The sequence below is a fragment of the Rhipicephalus sanguineus genome, chromosome 8, assembly GCF_013339695.2.
Source record: "Rhipicephalus sanguineus isolate Rsan-2018 chromosome 8, BIME_Rsan_1.4, whole genome shotgun sequence".
NCBI classification, from domain to species: Eukaryota; Metazoa; Arthropoda; class Arachnida; order Ixodida; family Ixodidae; genus Rhipicephalus; species Rhipicephalus sanguineus.
The window spans coordinates 71,678,284-71,698,378 of NC_051183.1; the positions used below are offsets into that span (position 1 = coordinate 71,678,284).

A 20,095-nucleotide genomic window follows, 5' to 3' on the forward strand; every position below is an offset into this window, starting at 1 on the left:
AGTCAGCCCAACAAGTGGCTGCGAAGCGACGGCTGTGAACCCAAGACCACGAGTACGTACAAGGAGAGAATGCTAGGAAACGGGAAAGGCAACAGCGACTGCGAGAAGACCCCGAAGCGATCGAAGGACTAGGCTAACGACCACGTGCCATTAGATCTAGTGGAAATGGGAACGCTTCATTTCAACGTGAGGTTCTGTCACTGGAGTTCGGACATCCGTGTCGTGTCTGTGTGTCTTGGGTTTAACTAGAACCTCTTTGCGCTGAGAATCAAAGTAGAAACAACCTAAGATCACCCAGCTAAAGCCTAACGACAACCTAGAAGTAACCCAGCACCTGGATCACCTAGCTAAGGCCTAGAAACAATCTAGAAGCAACCAGATGAGTCTTCAGAGTCGTCCAGTATAGCTCTTTCAAGCCTGGCGCCCCTTACTGCAAGCCTCGCCTGATTTTTTTACTTGAGAAAAAATTCTGTAGGTGCTGGTGTAATACAAGAAGGCGAATGCATTCCTGCACTCATTTGAAACAAATTAGCTGCAAAGAGCAAATACATACATTTTGTATGTCAACCCTTTGTACGCCTCATGCGAGCACTATCACCGTCGTCTATCTTAGCGAAATGCCCACTAGATATCTGTAAGGCAATACGCGAACCTACGCAGCAGCGCACTTTTTTATGTTAATGCTAAAGATGATAATGATAGATGATGGTTTTTACTTTTGTAAATGGTGGAAATCTTTACACACCTCGGCAGTGGGTACAGCGCCTGGCTCTTATCGTAGTAGTAGAATGGAAAGTTGGGCTAGTAGGAATACTTGCATGATTGCTGCAACACTAAAACACGAATACGTAAAACAGAGTGCGCCGGACGAGCGCTGTCTTGCAACAGAAAGATTTATTTCGAAAAAAGATACAGTAAAACAAAGCCGAGCATTGCAGACATGCGTATAATTAAGAAAGTCAAACATGTCATTTAACAAGCAATACTTGTGCATCAGCAAGAAAGTCAGATTTGTCATTTAACATTACACGTGCCAAGCAGATATGCAAGCTCTTTGTCTGTTAAGGATGTCGACGCATGGCTAACGCATGAGTATCCCATTGATTGACTGTAAAATGCTTCGATCACTTCACGGGTTAATTTGCAACTGCGCCTAGAATGTACTTCCGCATCTACAAACACAGGACAGCAGCCACACGTATTGCAATGCGACGCAAGATGCGATGCGCTAGGCTTATTCCAACACTGATTATGCTCCTCTATGCGAATGTTAATACGTCTTCGGCTTTGTCCCACGCATGATTTACCGCAAGTAAGGGGAATCTGATATACAACACCGCGTTTACAAGGTACGTAAGTGGACACATTTTTAATTTCACCACCGTCCGTCTTCTTTTCACTGCCCTCTATTTTTTCTGAAGAAGAGGGCAGATTCTAGATAGCTATTCTGGAGCAGAAAACACTGTGTTAATCCCATATGTCTTGGCGACATTGCTCGAACCGTGGGCTAGTTTATGGACGTATGGCAGTGCTGTTACCCTTTCCTAACTTCGCTTCTCACCGCTGGTGCGGGGACAATCTTCTTTTTTTTTATCTATATCAACCGCCTCTCATTACAGCTAGCCAGAAAAAACTCCGGGAAACTTGCATTTTGAAGCCTCCGAATTTTTAAACAGAAACTACGCTCCACGCCATGCTAACATGACTAAGTTATGGCTGAGTGCAGGGCAGAGAATGCGATTCTGTCTTTCACAGCTTTGGAGTGTATGAAGAAAATGGTAGCATCTCTCAGGTCCTATCACGATCTCTCGGGTCCTATCGTAGCGGACCCGAGAGATCGTGGGTTCGATTCCCAGGTCATTCAAATAAACACAACTTTTTAACATCAGAGCTGTTTATGCTGGCCGTGCAATCTTTGGTGTCCGCGGAAAAAGGTGACTTTGCCCCACCGGAATTGGGCAACCCCGCTAGCGAGTACAGAAGGTGCGAGTGTTAAATGCTCTGCTCGGCGAAGTGGAGCCCAAGAAACACGTGAAAGAGATAGAAGGAAAGTGACAGAAAGAAATAGAAAGAGAAAATAGTAGAGAGAAAAAGAGAGAAAAAGAAAGCAATACAACGAAAATGAAACAGAAAATAGAGAGAAATAAAGGGAATAAAGACATAAAAGATATAAGGAGAGAAAAATACATAGAAAGAGAGAGAAAGAGAAATAAACAACATGCACAAGAAAGAGACAGAAAAAACAAAGAGCTAAACCGGAAGAGAAAGAAGCAGAGAGAGGGAAAGAAATAGATACAAAGAGAAGGAAATAAAGAGACAGAAATAGAAAACAACAGGTACAAAGAACCAATACAAGAAACACAGAAAAACACAAAGGAAGAGGAGAAACAAAGACAGGAATAAATAGAAACAAGGAAGGCCACCTAGCTCCGCACTTCTTTCAGGCTTGGCACCGCTTGTGCGAAGCTGCCATGATTTTCGTTTGGCTTTTCTTTGTCATCTGTTCGTGTGCATTTTACCGACGTCACATCCGTGACGGAAATGATGTCAGTGAACCACATACTCGTTATACAATTTACACGTTGAGATCCCTGGTGCGATTCTACACTTCTGCCATGCAATATTACATCTGTTAACGCGGCTCCTCGCAGTTTCAAGCACTGGTGTGGCTCTGTGATAAGACACTTGCCTTCCATGCAGAATCACTGGGTTCGATTCCGGCTGTAACCCTGTTTTTTATGGCCGCCCTTGAGACGTTACGTGGCTTTCTCCCCAGTAAGCCGCGTCATCCAAGGCCAGCGTCTGACGACACACTTAAATCTTAAGGCTTAACGTTAATAACGCCTAAACCGAAACCGTCCATTGCGCCAGAATAGTAATGGTTTGACTTGTCTTTATGGACTAACGTTGCCCATCAATACTTCGCAAACCGTATGGACTGCACACAAGTGCAAGGCATCGACATCGTGAAACCCATAAGGCAACTCGTCTTGAGCATTTACCACTCCTCTCCTATAGTACAGTACATAAATGAAGGAAAGAAAATGACTTATAAGGGCTCGTTTTTCTTTGTTAGACACAACATTATTGAGAACTAACAGACAATAATGCCAAGCCAATTATAGGTGATGTTATTTGTAATAATTGGGATATAAATGGGAAGAATGTAAAGGGGACGAAAAGATCATTGCGCCGGCAGAGACCGAACCTGCGACCTTCGAATAACGCGTCCGATGCTCTACCACTAAGCTACGGCGGCGGTCATCCCCCCGTCCACTTTATAGGGTATATATGTGTATTTAAACCTAGGAGTGTTAGTCAGCGCCGATCGCAGCCATGGCGGCGAGTGTGGAACACTCTTTTTCTACCTTTTTGGCGTCACGTAGTACATGATCTTTTTACGGGCTGGCAGCTGACCAATAATCCCTCGCATACTACCTGAACGCTGGCACGCCTTGTCTACAAAGTTTTTACTGTAGCCTGGCTCTTTCGTTACAGCTTTCTTTCATATTTTAGTGGCAGCAATCAATAATAATAACACCATTGTTAGTGCTTTACGTGGCAAAATCACGATACGATTTTGAGTGGCGGACTGCGCATTGATTTTGAGCACCTGGGATTTTTTTTTTTACATGCACCTAATTCTCAGTAGATCGCTGTTCCCGCCTTTTAAATCAAGCGCGCTACCTCGAACTTAGCAGCCCAACAACTCAGTCCGTTAAGCCACCGCAGCGACGGTGTAGCAGTGGGCAACCTTTCCCGAAATGTATGAAGTCCTGCGTAGCAATATGAGCTGTAACCGCGCGGTGTCATTTATTAAAGATGATAGTCTTTCTTGGGGAAATTAAACGCAGAAATTTTGGTCTGTCTTTCTGTCTGTCTTTCTGTTTGTCGGCACGTCCCTCGATTCAACCACTCGGCCAAAGTCGAACCACTTGCCCAAGGGCCAGCCATCGTGAACGGCTGACTAGGTTCATACGTGTGTACATTGTTGACCAAAAAGCAAACATTACGCATATCTGAGGCGCAACATCACTAGGTAAGTATTATGCGGTGCGTGCCTTTAACACGCACTTTTAAAGACCTTGATGGTATGCGTTTAACGTTGAGACAGTAACGCGTTTATTAAAAGATTGCCGCAGCTGAAGCGATCAGCGGTCCAAGCCGAGCAAGCGCGAGCGCCAACAACAACCGTCTTCGTCTTCTTCTTTCGCAGGCGTTCTTGTCTGCGCCCTACCATGTTACAAATCACTCCCCCGCGGAAAAGGAGCCATCCTGGCGACCTAAGGAACAGGTACAACTGGTGGGTCATAATGCGGCTTCAGTCGATCGAGGTGAACAGTCTCGCGGCCGCGACGACGGCGGTCCGTAGATGATTGAACAGGCTCAATCATATAATTAACTGGGGATGCTTGATGTAGGACGCGGTAGGGGCCTTCGTACTTAGGCAGTAGCTTTGTGGAAAGGCCAGGAGCGGAGGAGGGAACGCGAAGCCACACCAACGTTCCAGGCGAATACGACTGAGGAGGCAGGTTTTCGTCGTGACGGTCCTTCTGGCCCTACTCGCCCTACAATGTTACAACCCTAGTTTCTTAAGGTGCGCTGAAAATGCGACTGCGCTGAAACTTGTCTTCCTCTGTGCCCTCTGCACAAGCTCATGTTGTGTTTCGGTTTCGGATCAGTATTGCATTGTACGAATGACAGGGGGCGCCGCTCTGGCATTCCTGTTTTACCCAGGCGACGTGTAAGTAAGAGAGTTTGTGGAGAGTACTCGTTGAGTGCGGACGTTTCTTCTCCTTCGGCGCATCGCGCCAAACAGCGTGTTCGGGCTGGCCGGCGTCCCCACCGGTCGCGTTGGTCACCGCTGGTCTTCGCCTGCCGCTGCGCCGGGACTACCAGCCCGCAACACAGCACTCGTGTTTCACGACGTATTGCCAGATGGCGTCCATATCTCACGCAGCGCCTCTTCTATCGTCTTTAGACGACATTTGCAGCGAAGCACGCAGATACGCGGCCAATTTTTTTGCTCAGTGTTTCGGCAGTGGCACGGAAATCACATAGGGTGGCCTTACATGGCGTGCGAAATGTTTTTCGCTTCAGGAAAATACCTGAAGCAAACTGAACAGGCCTTTAGTTTTGTAATATTATATACCGTAGCGTACGAAGCGAGGGAATGCAGGCTCGATGAGACGATGTTTTCATACTGCGCCGAAGACAACGCAGCTGTGGCCCCACATTTTACGTCACACAAGTCATGACAGCTCCAGTTAGCAGGAGCTATCCAGAGAAGCGTCCCCTACCTGTAAATATTATTTTAGAGCGAATGCAAATCTTAATCATACCATGCGGCGGTGCCCTAAGCTCCCACATCTCCCGTCCCTACGTGAAGTATTAGTTCATGAGGAGCACTGGAAGGCTGCCATGAGCAGCTCCAAACCTGACATCCGGGCGGCCATCCTGGGTTACGCAGAGATGGTTGCGGATGACTACTCGGTGTAGCAACCTCTCCCTCTCTCTAGCAATCTTCCCCTTTCATTTTAATAGTAAAATTAATGTTTTTACCTACCTACCTACCTAGGCACAGTGATAACAACATGAAATTTGACTTAAACATGCCCCAGAAGCCTAAGCTATTTGTAACCATATTCTCATATGTTGGTAACCATATTGTCACGTATTTGTGACGGTTAAGAGCGCTGCGGTAAGACTGCTAAATACGAAACTTTCTATTTGGCGAGCTTGTGCCCAGAAAATGAGAACTCTAAGTACAAGCAATACCCTCTGTACGCTAATGGCGGCTAGCGCCGTCGTTCGCCGTCGGTGGTTTGATCATCGGTGGAACGCGTAGCCTTTTTCACATAATTTCCATAACAAGGTGCACGAACCGAAGAAGTTCAGTGACCACGACTGCGAAAGTCGTTTCTATGCGTTTGCAGTCGGAACAACGCGTTTATGACGTCAGTATATTTGCTACTTCTGACGTCACTATATGGCAAGTGTATTGCTAATGCAATACCTTATAAAGTGTAGTTCAATAACACCTAACGCATTTTTTCCACCTATTTAAGAAAAAATTATTTAAAAACATCAGAGCCTTACGCAATGGGCTCTCGGTAACAAACGATATTGGTAACAAATGACCCGCAAGCATTTAACAATGAACTGCTGCTTCATGTAACGGAAAGAAGTTTAGGCAATGATGTATGATTGTAATGACGGCACATGCACATGCGCTACTATTCAGCTTTATTGTGTTGAGTTTGCCTGAGTAGCATGTTAGGCGAGTAGCCAGGCAAACATCTCCAGCTTTTCATTAAAACATTTCTCTCTCTCACTCTGAGTTTGCTTCAAGACGTCTGGCTACCCTTAGAAACAGGCCGGCGGACTGAATTCGGAATGCTATTGAGGTCAGCAAAACTATAAGCCTCTTGTAACCACGCTTTTCATTGTTGCCTAAGAGTTCGAGGTCAATTATTACCATCGAAAAATTATGGCACCTTCGCGCCTGTGGTACCACTTGCCTTAACAAGAAGTGGAGCAGGGCAACCTTCTTGATTTCTCTTTAGTTTTCTCTTTCTTTAATTTCTCTCTTTTCTTTTTTCCTGTCTTTATTTTCTGTTTATATCTGTTTACTGATTTCTCTCTCTGTCTCGCTCTATTTCTTTCTCATTCGTGCTCTTTATATATTGCTTCCTGTTTCTTCGCATTCTTTCTCACTGTCTCTATTTTCTCGCTTGCTAACTCTTTTATTCTATCTTTTTCTTTCTCTGTCTTTGATTCTCTCTTTCGCTCTTTCTTTCTCTTTCTACATTTGTCTCTCTGTATTTCTCTTTTGCTCACTTCGTTTATTGTATCGTTTATTCTATCCCGTCCTCCATTTCCTCCTCCTCAGCCACACATCTCTCCCCCTCACCCTCACTTCCTTTTTTTACTATCTTCTTTATTTCTCACCCTCACTCTTTGTCTCTTTCTCGCTCTTTCTATCCTTTTCTTTCTCTCTATTTCTTTGATTCTTTCTCTCTCTTCGTGCAATGCGATAGAAAGAAATAGAGAAAGGAGGAAAAGTAGTGCGCCCGGCACGCGCACGCCAAGCTGCGCTTTCATCATTTTCCCTGAAGGACAGGGGCTTCGAAATATATATATTTTTTTATTTCTGTGCATCAATGGACTATAGATGCACATGCAGTTAATATGCTGGCCGCGCAAGTAAAAATAAAAAAATTCAGGTTAATCACTCTCTCATGGAAACCGGTATAACACGTAATAGCACGTAAGTGAAAGGCGTCTTCTCAGAAGTAGTTGGTTCTTTATTTAAAAAAAACGCCAGGCCTGCGCTGAAACCGCAGCACAGCCACAGCGAAAGCTGGAAGAGCGCCGTTTCTAGACCCGTCAAGCTCTCTTGGGGCTACAATACAAGTACACTAGAAAGGTACCCACTACGCCATAAATCACAATTTATATATAAGAGCTTGCACCATGACTGTTGGTGTCTGGCAGCTATAGCACCTCTTCACGTGAATGCACCGACGTTGACTCCTAGTGGCACATCTCCATCCCGACGACTAACGTCCATGATCATAATTAAACCTTTGTGGTACAGCTGAGGTGGTTAACACCTGGAAACAGCGTATGGTGAATACCGCGGAAATATTGCATCAACAAACCAACAATCAATACTCGATATGCGCTCATTCAAAACGCCGTCATTTGAGGAGGGAAACGCCAAGGTGTCGCGCTCTCCGTAATAGCGTAACCTACGCCTGTGTTCTTGCATATACCACACAGCGCTTCAGGAACGCGACAGGCAGGGTTCGTAGCCTGAGCCGTGAACGCGGAAAGGGGTTCCACTTTCCGCTGGCATGTCTCTCGCTTCGCAAAATGGCTCACTGCGTATCATTCGCCTGTCGACGTCGCGGCCTTTCTGTGGCGCTTATTGCAGCAGTTTTATGAGTCGATGCTGTCGAACGCGACTCAGTAGGCAGGGGAGAAACACCGTAAGTACATGAGGAAGCTGCACTACTCGGGTGACGAGGCGTCAGCCGCTAGGACGACGAGAAAGGTGAAGCACGTAACTGCGCCGTCACCGAACCGAATCATCGTACACGCCGCATTGCACCGACCGTAGATGATGGGGAAATAACATTAATTAATGAGCAGAAAGACCGCTCCAATATTGCACCGAAAGCCTCCGTTGCGCCGGAACTAACGAAGCGCTCCCTGTCAGCGCTCGTTAGTGTCGTCATGCAGTACCTCACTTCACCACTCCCAGACGGCGGCACTGTCCCCGCCATCCAAGGACGTTCCTGTTTTTCCTGTGAGAGGGAAAAAGCGCGAGAGATATAGGACGCATTTATAAAGTATCGTCGTGAACCGAAAGTTCGTAGGTTCGACTCCCAGGTCACCCGGAACAATAAAAGCTGTTATTGCGCATTTTACCGACTTCACTTCCGTGACAGAGGTGACGTCTTGAGTGACCCCTGCATAAAGCAGTTTTGTGTTAAAATGAATTGATCCACTGGGCCGGACAGTCTTCATGCACCATGCTTTCAGCTACTGAGAGCCAATGAAGCTTGAAAACGAAGGACAATTACTGTTAACATTTGCCAAACTATCTGTCCTTTAGGAAGCTGCATTTTGATTTCGTTTTCTCGGTTCTACTTCAGCTATGTCGTAGCTGTGCATATGCACGCTACGCCTTCGCCATGGCGGAGTACAGGAAAAAATAAAAACATCTTAAGTCTTGACATTACCGCGTTCGATCGACGATAAACGCGCCTGAAACAAGATCGGCGTTCACGGGTACCGGGCGCGCGCTACGAACTGCGACGCTCAGATTTGAGAAGCGGGGTGCGCCTCGCAAGTTATGACGTTGGTCCCGTGGCCTGCGTCGTTTTTTTAGTATATATGAATGAGGTATTGTTACGAAATCTAGGAATTGACATCATAAGTACTATGACCTAAATCGCTTGCAGAACCTTCGCGTTCATGGCATGCTGCCAAGCCTATACTGCATACTAAAAGACCTACCTTTATTCATACTTTTTTATTATATATCTCATTCTCCTATGGCCTCCCCCCCCCTCCTCATCTCTCCCAACAGAATAGCAAGTAGGTCAATGCACGCTGGCTAACCGTTCTGCTTTTTCAATAAAAAGCATTCTCTCTCCCTCTGCAAATGCTGCATGGGTTAGAGACCCGCACCTACAGGCAGAAAGAAATGACGATGCGGTGCAGATGTGTTTGCACACGTTTGCGCGCAACACCTTTTATGCTGTCGTAATGATAAACCGGTTAATCGAAGAAAAAGAAAGTTCTCGTAGTTATCGCCTTTGTCTCTTTAAAAGGTACCGCGAATATTCCAACGCGGGAACAAACGTAAGCACAGCGAGGATAACACACAATACGGTGGCACTTCGCACGCTAACAAGCCCCAGATGTTGTAGCGTGCCTTTTTCAACATTATTCTCTTGCTTCCCATTCCCACGGTGTGGAGAGCGTCTCAGGCATGCAGCTTAACGCGAGCTTGCTGGATTGTTGCGTCCTAGTCTCCTGTGAAATTTTGTGAGGCACAGAAAAACGTCGCAATCCAAAAAGCATAATCCTCTTACGTCGCCCGCCTGGACTTTATTATCTACCGACATGAGCTGTGCACGTGCATTATGCGTCGTTTTAAGCGCATATCTCGTTCCATTGCATCTTGCAAGCCCCTTAGAAAGAGGTAAGAGCCAACTTCTATGTCGTTCTTACGTGAAATGATTGCCACCTATTTAAGTTTGAGTGAAGTGAAGCAACGGTATTACAGCTGTCCAGGCGTGTTTTAGATGAGACACTGCTTCCCAACCTTTAAAATGAAAGGGAGAAGAGACCATGCGCAATGAAACATGGAGGAAAAATGTCAGCCACAGTTCTGTCTTCTCTATCACTTGTCGCGTAGTAGGAAATTAAGCGTTCGCAGATATCCCTTCTGGGACTACATTTATGCCTACATTTTAGCCTGAATCTAACCACGTATGGTTGTTTTATGGAACTGTTGCGTTTATTTGGAACTGTTTTACATTGGAGCTTTAAATGACACACCCCCTTTATTTTGCGGCATGCCTGCGCATGTCAGCGCACAAAAAAAAAATGCGTGACCTTCATCGAGCGGTCGAGCACGTCACTACATGGCGCCACGACAATCTCAATTTATCACGTCATCATGTCATCATCGTGATGTTCATGATGACGTCAACAATGGGGACCGTCGAGCGGTGGAAAGTGGGCCGATCCCGGTGGCGGTGTGACACAACGGGAGGTGCAGAAAGCTTCAGTTTATGGGGAAGAACATTGTATTTGACTGAGAATAGGGACGAGAGCAGAGACGGAAGTGCGCCCGGCAGCCAGGCCGGTCAGGCACCTTCAGAGACGGTATTATCCCTGTAGCTTTACGTGCCGAGCAATTTAAGGGCCCGGGCTGCCGGCTCATGCCATTTCATGTCATCTGCTGTCATCCCCACTCATCTCACGCCAACGCTTGACGAAACGCAGGCGAATCCATGTAAAGCATGGCCATGTATAGTATAGCTAGGGGGCAGGAAAGAAAATTAGGGGGTGATGAGGTGTGATGTCAGAGCGAGGAGGAGGAGGAAAAGGGGGGAGAGGAGAAGGTCAATCACAGCATAGCGATGTGTGGCGTCACGCAGGCGAAATCATGTATAGCATAAGAACAGACCTGAACGCACACTAACGAAGACGAAAAACTAAGGACAACAATGTTGTATTTATATGCTTCTTTCTTCAATAAATCTTTTAGTTGCGAGTAAGCGCTTGTCCTGTTGTCCTTCTTTTTTCGTCTTTGTCCTTGTGCGATCGCGTCTGTTAAACCATGTATAGCGTAGCCATGTATACTATAATAGAGCAAGTAGGCGGGAATGGTAACAGAGTGTCAGGAGGAGGTATGTGAGGTTAACGATGAGGGAAAGGAGGATGGGAGACGGTAAAGCAGAACACAGTCATATGTGGTATAGTATAGCAAGAGGTGGAAAAGGGAAGAGGGTTGAGGAGGAGGACAAGGAGGAGGGGGTATATCATAGCATAGACGTGTGTAGTATAGTATAACAAGGCCGTGGGAAAGGGAAGCTAGGGGCGAGGACGTGTGATGTAAAGGGGAAGAGGAAGTAAAGTGGGTGAGGGAAATGTGGAGGGGAGGTGGCGCCACTGCATGATAAATGACGGAATCCTTTCACGCAAGGAAAAAGCACGAGCAGACTGCACGTTCGAAACGGCAGTGCTTGCTTGCCCGTGAACGCGAGCGTCGCCCAAGGACAGCCCAATCACTGCTCCGCAGTTCCTCCAGCTTTCGTATTGAGGACAACTGCAAACCTTTTTGAGTGGTGTTTTTATTAACTGTATATTTTAAAGCAGCACGGACACAAACATTTTGTATCTTGTTTTTTTTCTGTTGCAATAATTAGCTAACGACCGGCTTATTACGGCTGAAAAGCTCGTTTGCTCGAACGCGCTATGGTCAATTATTTGGAGACGTTTTCATAGCGCCCAGTCACAGTTTCGGTTTCAGAGAGCGCCGACTGAGGCGGGACTCAGAGCGGTTTTCATGTAAACATAACTGGCTAAGTGAGCACACAAAACCGCATGCACATTAGCACCGCGTTGACATCTCTTTTCAACGAAGGCTTCCTGGGTGCTATTATAATCCCCTCTGAGGCGCTGTAAATATGCGTGACCCTCTAAAAAATGCAATGCCGAGGCAAACACATGCGCCTTTGTGATCCCGTGCGAGTGTGCCCCCATATACCGTTGAGAAGGTCCGCTAGGAGAGAGCGTCGCAGGGATCGTGGCAGCCAACGCAAACGCTGTACGCAGGTGGCGGTAGGTTGTTTACCCGAAAACCGAAGGAGCGTTTCACGTGCAGTGCATCGACGCGCAAATTGATTTTAAATATCTTCTAGGCTATGTTATCTGTTGATATTTAGTAAATTATGCGTGTGTCCGCACAGAACTATGCCACAAGTTATCTCGCCTTGAAAATTTTGTATCAGTACTTCTTTAAGGAAGGGGCATGTTTTATAGTGAGAAACTTACTTTCTGAGGACTCCGTGCGGGAAAATATTACAAACTCGTCTAACTGCTATACACACGCTCTATTTTTTTCAGGCACCCAAACATTACACGAGAGGTGCCTAACGGCTACAACAGTGGAGGGCTGCGATACCATCTTGTTGAGCTGGAGCTATGACAATGAAACGAACGAATGCGAAAAAGGCTTCGTTTGTCACGGATGCCCCAACAGGTTCGATACATTTGATGATTGCTTTGACGCCTGCAGTACGGGTAAGTAAGCTCACTTTATAGTTGTACAGTTGTTCAGTGCAATTCTATGAAACAAGTCACAGTTTCGCCGCAGGGGCAAAGCAATGAATGCGATAGCAAGAAAAGCGGCCCGTGATGGACGCGCTGCTACGCTGCAGAAACATCAGCGCCCCGGCAGCAACTACCGCCCGAGCAGACAGCGGAAGGGCAAGGTTCTCCCTTCGCAAACCAAAGAAGCCAGCTAGCTGGCCGACGACTTTTAAATGCGCCCGTTGCGCTCCTCGCGCCATCTCGCTGGTAATGAAGAAACGCTTATAAGCGCCTGCCGTCTCTGAGTGCTGCCAGCGGTAACGGCTGTGTAATAACGCTCGCCGTTGGCTACCTGAAGGATCTGCGCTTTGTGGCGTAGTGGTTAGCGCCACGCACTGCGGAGCGAGAAGTCGCTTGTTCGATTCCGCGCTTTGGGAGCATTTTTCTAAATTACTTTTCTTTGGGACTTTATATACTCATATAAATACGGTGCATGACGACAGCGACGGTAAAAACCAGTCGAGACTGTCCATGTAATTGCTATCGCAACAAAGTGTGCGTCAGCTTACATGTGCTTTCTGTTATGATGACTCGAGACATGGCGATGCTTCTCAAATGTTAATCATGAATTCCGAAACGCCTACAAAATAAAAAAGAGTACTGAAAGAACAGCGCCGAATACTTGCGCTCTTACTTTTTTTATCGCTTTGATTTTTGTTAGCACTTCGAAATTCACGAAATTAGTATGCAGCAAGTTCCTCGGTTTTCAAACCTGGTAGTTCTAACAATATCTCGATCGTCCATTCTTCTGGCGACGATGACAGAGCCATTACGCCACAAAGAGCAGATCCTTCAGGTAGCTAACGGCGAGCGTTATATACACACCCTTTACCGGTGGCAGGACTCGGAGACGGCAGGCGCTTATAAGCGTTTCTTCATTACAAGCGAGATGGCGCGAGGAGGGCAACGGGCGTAGGGGCCTCCGTGCCTCCGACGGAGGCATGGAGGCGCGCACATGAAAGCTCCCTAAACGGGCGCATTTACAAGTCGTCAGCCAGCTCGCTCACTTCTAATATTTGCGCAGGGAGAACCTTGCCCTTCCGCTGTCTGCTCGCGCGGTATACTCGCGGACAACTTTTCTTGGCAGTGAAGGGAAAGCTACGGGGGCGGAGCGTCTGCACATGTACTGCTACGCGAAGTAATCCGGTTTGGCGCGCGTCTCGTAACGCCGTGGAAAGTGATGGCTAGCGTTGCATTTCGACGCAAGCGCTGCTTAGCGTCTAAGGTACGAGTAAAAGGCGCGACTTTTTCACGCGCGCAAAAACGCAGTGACCACGTATAAAGTAAAAGAAATAGTACATGTACCTCTCTTGTGAGCGCGGCGTTCCGTCTCAAAAAGCTACATGTTGAAAATGAAGGAGTATTTTATATATCTCACGCAGAAAATGCGGACGCAATTGTGGGACTACATTCATTAGCGGTAGGATACGTGCCCTGTGGCTCTGTCCTCTTCGCTTCATTGCCAAGAAAAGTTGTCCGCGAGTATAGTTGCTGCCGGGGGGCAGATGTTTATGCAGAGTAGCAGCGCGTCCATCACGGGCCGCTTTTCTTGCTATCGTATTCATTGCTTCGCCATTGCGGCGAAACTGTGACTTTTTTTTTCGAAGCAGTTTCAAGCATTGGCGTGGCTTTGTGGTAGAACCCAGACCTGTTTGTCATGCACAAGGCAACGGGTTCAGTTCTTACTCGAACATGAATTTTTTATTCAATATTTATTTGCATCGTTCTCGATTTTTTTCGCTCGCAACCAACGACGCCTCCACCGACATCGACACCAAAATTTCGGCGAAATGAGCTCTTTAATATATCTCGTTAAAAAGCGCATGCAATCTACACATGACCAACAGCCCGAGACCCCATAAACTCGGGCACTTGATATCGGGAAATTGTGCCATGGCACAACCTATCAGTGAAGGTGCGCTTTGTCACAAAGGTGACGAGGATAAAATAAAGCGATGCTGGTGACCTGAACGTCACGCAATGTTGACCTGACTGCAGTCTGCCGTATAAAATAATCCTTTTCTCAAACTTCAGTTGTTAAATCCATGATATCAACTTCAGCCATACCTATATAGATTCGGAGCTCTAGATTACTGGCGACAGTCAGGAGTTCCGTACTGTGCATCTAGAGATAAGTGCAGTGGACTTGCATTGCAGTTACACTGGAGTTGAACCTTCTCAAATCATGAATGGTAGTTTACCACTATCACTCAAGAGGAAGGTATGTAAAAGCTGCACCTTACAGGTACTTGCCTAGAGAGCTGAAGCCGAGAGGCTTTGCTTAAACTGAGGACAATGCAGCGAGCAATCGAATGTAAACTGATAGGAATAGCCTTAAAGGACAAGAAGAGAGCAGAGTAGGTCAGGGAACAAATGGGTGTTGAGGACATCTTAGCCGAAATCACGATGAATATATGGGCATGGGCAGGGCAAGTAGCGTGTAGGCTAGAAAACCACTGGTCATTAAGAGTAACTGACTGGATTCCAAGAGAAGGCAAACGCGTGAGGGGGAGACAGAATTAGGTGGGCAGATGTGATCAAGAAGTTTGCGGGTGTTAAATGGAAGCAGCAAGCAGAGAACCGGGTTGATGGGTGGAACATGGGAGAGGCCTTTGCCCTGCAGTGGGCGCAGTCAGGCTGATGATGATGACGATGACACTGAAGTTTTGCCCCCGTTGAAATGAGGCCACCATTGCCAGCAAGCGAACCCGCGCGTTTGCCTGAGCAGCGCAGTGCGATCACAGCGTCGGCTATCGGCAATCTGATCAGCAGTAAGGCGTGCTTGTATTTATACTTGTGGCATCGAAAGTTCTAGCCTTATCGTTGGTGACCGTGACAGTTCCAGAGCAAGCTGTACTGTTCGTGTTGCGCGCTCATTATCAGAACAATTTAGAATAATCGGGAATGTTCCTAGCCCCTCCGGCTCGGCATGCGCAAGGCGGTGGTCGCACTTGTAACGCCTCGCCTATAGAAATATTGAAAAGTACACTCCTGTTTTATGCCTTAGATTTGTTATGGAACTCGGTTAAAAGCGAACTAATATGAAAGAGGCTTTTTTCCCGATACCAAAACCAATGCTATTACCGAGGGGAGATACTTGATAATCGAAAAACGCGCACAAAAGAAAAAAATACAGGTGGTGACGCCACTTTGAGCTGTCGCTACACAGCCGCCGTGACTTCGAGAATTTTTACGGATTCTGCTAGGGTTTAATGTGTTAATGGGACAACTGAATTCATCTCCACTTAAGTAGAGCTAGAGTGCAAACATCAAGGTGCGGAGCAATTTATAGGGAGGATGTGGACATAATACGGAAAAACAGTCTTCGAAATCTGCCAAGGCTCCCAGGCTCTGACAGATTGGCGTTTCGGCGAAAAATTCGGGCGGAAAACTATGACATGCAAACTATGACATGCATTCTAGTAATTAGGTTGTCATGTAAAAGAATGGTGTACTTCTCAAATATTAATTTAGGATCTCTATAGCTACCTGTTTTTCATTTATCGTCCCTTTGAGGTGCGTATCAAGTTAACAGATAATTGTCTGAATATTAATTTCCTCAAACTGAGAAAAAGTTTATCCGAAATATAGCAGACTATCAATTCAGTTCTGGCTACTTTATAAGCCTCGTGCACCTAACGAGAAGCGAAAGAGACCCCCACATGGTCAACTTTATCAAGTGGAGCGTATTCTAGGAATGATCAGCAATGAGTTCATGGTAGGAATTAGCAACAGAGTTCATCATGTTGCAGACTTTCTGTGTATTTTTTATTAAGTGTGTCTTTTGTATTGCAGTATCAATAACGACCCCGAAGCCGAGACCACTGCCAAAACCATCACTCCCCAAAATAAGACGAAAGCCATGGCATAGGGGCTGCAAGTATTGGCTTATGCACGGTGCATGCTGCCAATCGGTCTGGCTTGATTTCGTGAAGGGTTTTTGGGGGAGGACACGACGAGCACTTTTCTACACTGGATGTCGCCTTGACAAGGACAGAGTATTCGCATACGATTTTTCTGCAAGAAAGTGCCGTGGTAAGTTAATGAAATTGTATTTATTTATTACCTAACGAAAATATGCCACGACGATTGATTTAACAAATTGGTCACTGCTTAATCTTTTCGGAACGATTATTACTGATCAACTACCGCTAAGCTGTAGCCTCGTCGTTAGCGTAGGCCTTCCATCGCTTCGGGGTCTTCTCGCAGCCGCCGTTGCCTTTCCCGTTCTTCAGTATTTCCTCCTCGTTTTACGTACTCGGGGTCTTCGATTCGCCGCAATCACTCCGCTGTGATTCGTTTGGCTAACTGTGGCCTTCTTCATTTTTAGTGGACCAGTGGTGAGTAGTGGGATTTGCCCAATTTCTGTGGCACATACCGTGATAGTTTTCTGATAGGCTAGCCAAAAATTCCGGCTAGCCTAAACGTATTCGCTGTTAAAAACGTGTCTGACATACAAATAGAGTGAACCCCATCACTCATCACTGGTTTACTAGATATGAAGAAGCAAACAAACAGGTGCTAAAGACTCATTGAGATCGTGCCAGAACGCCAAGCATAAGCGGCGAGCTTCACAAGATGGCTTCCTGAAACAGAGAAGGCAGTAAAAATACTCAAATGTCATGCTGCTCAAATGGCAAACTCTATAAAATCATGCGCTAAATTCAAAGGCGGCTTTCTGTACAGACATTTCCAATTTAGTTGTGGGGTGTGTGTTCGGCTATGGTGCGAAATTTCCATCTCTGCGCTAAGCATTTGCATTGGACATCTACCTTCACACCACGGAATAGCTCTCAGTTTTTGGTTCATGCAGTTATTTCAATTTTCTAAGAGCCCAACTGGAAGTTACATGTAGAGGGAATTGAACGGAACGCTTAACTCAGATTTCAGAACAATAGCAGTAAGGATACAGTAAAAATATATACAAGACTACTAAAACAGTCATTAACATACGCCATAGCGAGAGATTTGAACCACAGCATAATGTTCCAGTTGGTTCCAAGTCCACGTGAAATCATAGGAAACGACACAGCTGGTCGCATTGTACGTACATGCAGCGCATCAGGAGAATAATTTACCACTGCTACGTCTACCGACAAGTGACGCGCGATGTCTATTGAATAAGCTGTGCTGTCGATTGTCCAAAAAAACTTGGTTCGCAAATGGTGTACAGAACTCTCAGTTATGTAGCAATGATCCAGGCGTAGAATTTAATATTCCGATAAAGGTTAGCCGGTCTGTAGAAACAATCATTCATAGGCTTCGGGTTGGCACGGCCTATACGACGATATTCCCGTATAGAATAAGAAAATCTGACAGTGCTACGTGCTCCTGTGGAGAAACTGAAGAAGACATAGAGCACCTTCATCTATCCTGTAAAAGTTGTGATGCTCCTCGAAGAAACTTTTATAAAAACTAATTGTTTGAATAAACGGTCCCCATCAGTAGCGTAAATGTTGGGCCCATGGCCACGCGGAACTTTTCAAAACATTGCTGGGAGTGCAGTAAAGCAATTTTTTGAGGAATCAGAACTATCACAAAAGTACTAAATCGGATAAAATTTCGTTCGTGTTATTTTTAACCGGTAGGCTTTGCTCAATATTCTTGTGTTTTCGTTTTACCACAGAATTCTTTGTAAAAACCTCATCGTTTCAGTTACAGTGCGGCACTTAAGAGACAATTCTCAGGCGATTTATGATGGCCTATGACTACATTTTAGCGAAGTTTTACGTTTTGCGTGGACAGTTCCATTGCGTGAAAACTTGTGTTTCGTCAACTTTTGTGCTGCGTGGACAGATTGAAGAGCTTGGTCTAATTGCGTGAGTGTAGCTTTGTGCTGGTTTTCTACTTCGCTACGACAAGTATCGTGCAAGATAAGAGGACTAGCCGGCACCACACATTCGCACCAACGTCTCCTTGTATACATTTATTTAAAAAAAAACTGGCAAGAAATACCAACGACGTTCAAATCCAATAACATACCAGGAACAGATCATGCTTTAAATTTGCTGTTAAAGCGGTGAAATAAAATCAGCATAAAAATTAAGGTGAGCACCTTCGAGAGCCGCACTTATCAATTCGTTCCGGGCCCGAATTTTTCGCGTAATACACATTCACCGAAACCCGCAGCTCATAAGAACCTTCGCTTGAAAATTATAGAGTGAACGTATCGGGCCCAAAGTTGGTCGCCGAGGCTGGGGCAGCAGGCCCGCGAGGCGGCGGTGAGGCAAGGCCTCGACGTCCCCACGTGGGAGACCTAAAGCCCAGTCGGCGAAAGCTCTACCGGACCATCAATAAAGTTGTTACCAACCAACCAACCAACGTATCGGGCACACAGGCCAGAAATAACGCAGCAGCCCACCCATCGATGAGTTAGCAATGTTCGCACTGTTTTATACCAGTACAGCAGAGAGCAACGTAAGGATTTATTTGATCTTATATACAGCAAGTCGGGAAACGTACAGAACAACTTGACAGAAAGACGAAGCGCATTTTCCTGTAATATTCTAGACACACTCGATTCCACAGAATGGGCAGTAGAGACCTTCAAGCAAGCTCTTTTTTTTTGTGTGTGTAATATGTTCTTATTGCTTCTATATGCGGTGACATCTATTTCATTGCTGATTTTAGGAGGCCAGTTTTGCAGCGTCAAAATTAAACCTCTTCAGGTACATGTGCGCCTTCGTGCTGCGCACCAGCGAAATATCCAATGTATTCGTACAGTACGCGAAAAAAGAATTACCCAATGAATATATGTAGCTGCGAGCGAAGAGAAATGTCGTTATATTAATATTCTAGTTTTCGCACGTAAGGCTCCAAAATTTTTAACCGTTATAATGGCGTATACAGCACATCGTCATAATAATCAGTTCACGTTCTAATAACATTATTCACACTCTTTCCTTTTCCAGAGGTGAAGAAGCGTCCGCGTGGCCAAGGAGAGCCGCAAAACGAAAATGCCCTTGAAGTACTCCGTGACAGAGAACGAGGATGTCCACGTAAAACCTCAAGACTAACGGGCACCCACCTCGTCCCATCCACGAAACCCGTCCCATCAAACAAGCCCCCCAAACCCACCATACCTAACCAAACCTCCAAACCCGCTACGCGCCCTAAACCCCCCGAACAAAACAAGCCCTTCTGGCAAACCTTAAACAATGAAACATCGAAGCCCACAGTGTCAAACAATCACGACAAGCAAACCTCACCCAACCAACACACCAACTCCCCCAGGCAGGTTCTACAGAGCAACACCACACAGTAGAACAGGGCCCAAATGTCTAACCTTCACCATGGAGCGTCAGGACGATGGGACGATGGAATCAAGAAAGCAACATCTTCATAAAAGGACCCTGTTGTGATGCAACGAAAGCTGACGGTCGATGGCATGTCTGCAACCACAGCTGATGGTCGATAGCACAAGCTTGATGCTAGATAGCCTGACGGCGTAATTATTAAAAAAGCATGAAATAGGCTCCCTTTTTTTGCTTAGTTAACAATGATGACAACATTCATTAGTGCACCGCTGTTAATATACATGCATGGTACTGCACTGTAATAGTGCCTCATGAATATGAATTTGTAGGTCACACGGTAGAACGCGCGAAATGGCCACAAGGTGAACAAGTGAACGCGCGATATTTGCTTATTTCTAGCTTATTTCTTGCCCTTCTGTTATGAGCGTAATCAAGAAAGA

The 20,095-nt window shown here is 46.0% G+C and overlaps 1 protein-coding gene across 1 annotated transcript; it reads left to right on the forward strand.

Annotated features, from left to right (window-relative positions):
- Positions 1-9,351: 9,351 nt before the first annotated feature.
- Positions 9,352-19,874, forward strand: LOC119402081 (uncharacterized). The gene is made up of 4 exons (XM_037669180.2): positions 9,352-9,718; positions 12,154-12,330; positions 16,195-16,434; positions 19,311-19,874. Exons 1-4 carry the CDS (start codon positions 9,640-9,642, stop codon positions 19,661-19,663), a joined length of 849 nt encoding a protein of 282 aa, XP_037525108.1. The 5' UTR covers positions 9,352-9,639; the 3' UTR covers positions 19,664-19,874.
- The last annotated feature ends 221 nt before the right edge of the window (positions 19,875-20,095 follow it).

Bases quoted from the DNA above. Each gene is read 5' to 3' on its own strand.
- LOC119402081 (XM_037669180.2), top strand. From the start codon at position 9,640: ATGAGCTGTGCACGTGCATTATGCGTCGTTTTAAGCGCATATCTCGTT. The intron at 9,719-12,153 runs GTAAGAGCCAAC...TATTTTTTTCAG, and splicing joins TGCAAGCCCCTTAGAAAGAG to GCACCCAAACATTACACGAG. The intron at 12,331-16,194 runs GTAAGTAAGCTC...TTTGTATTGCAG, and splicing joins CTTTGACGCCTGCAGTACGG to TATCAATAACGACCCCGAAG.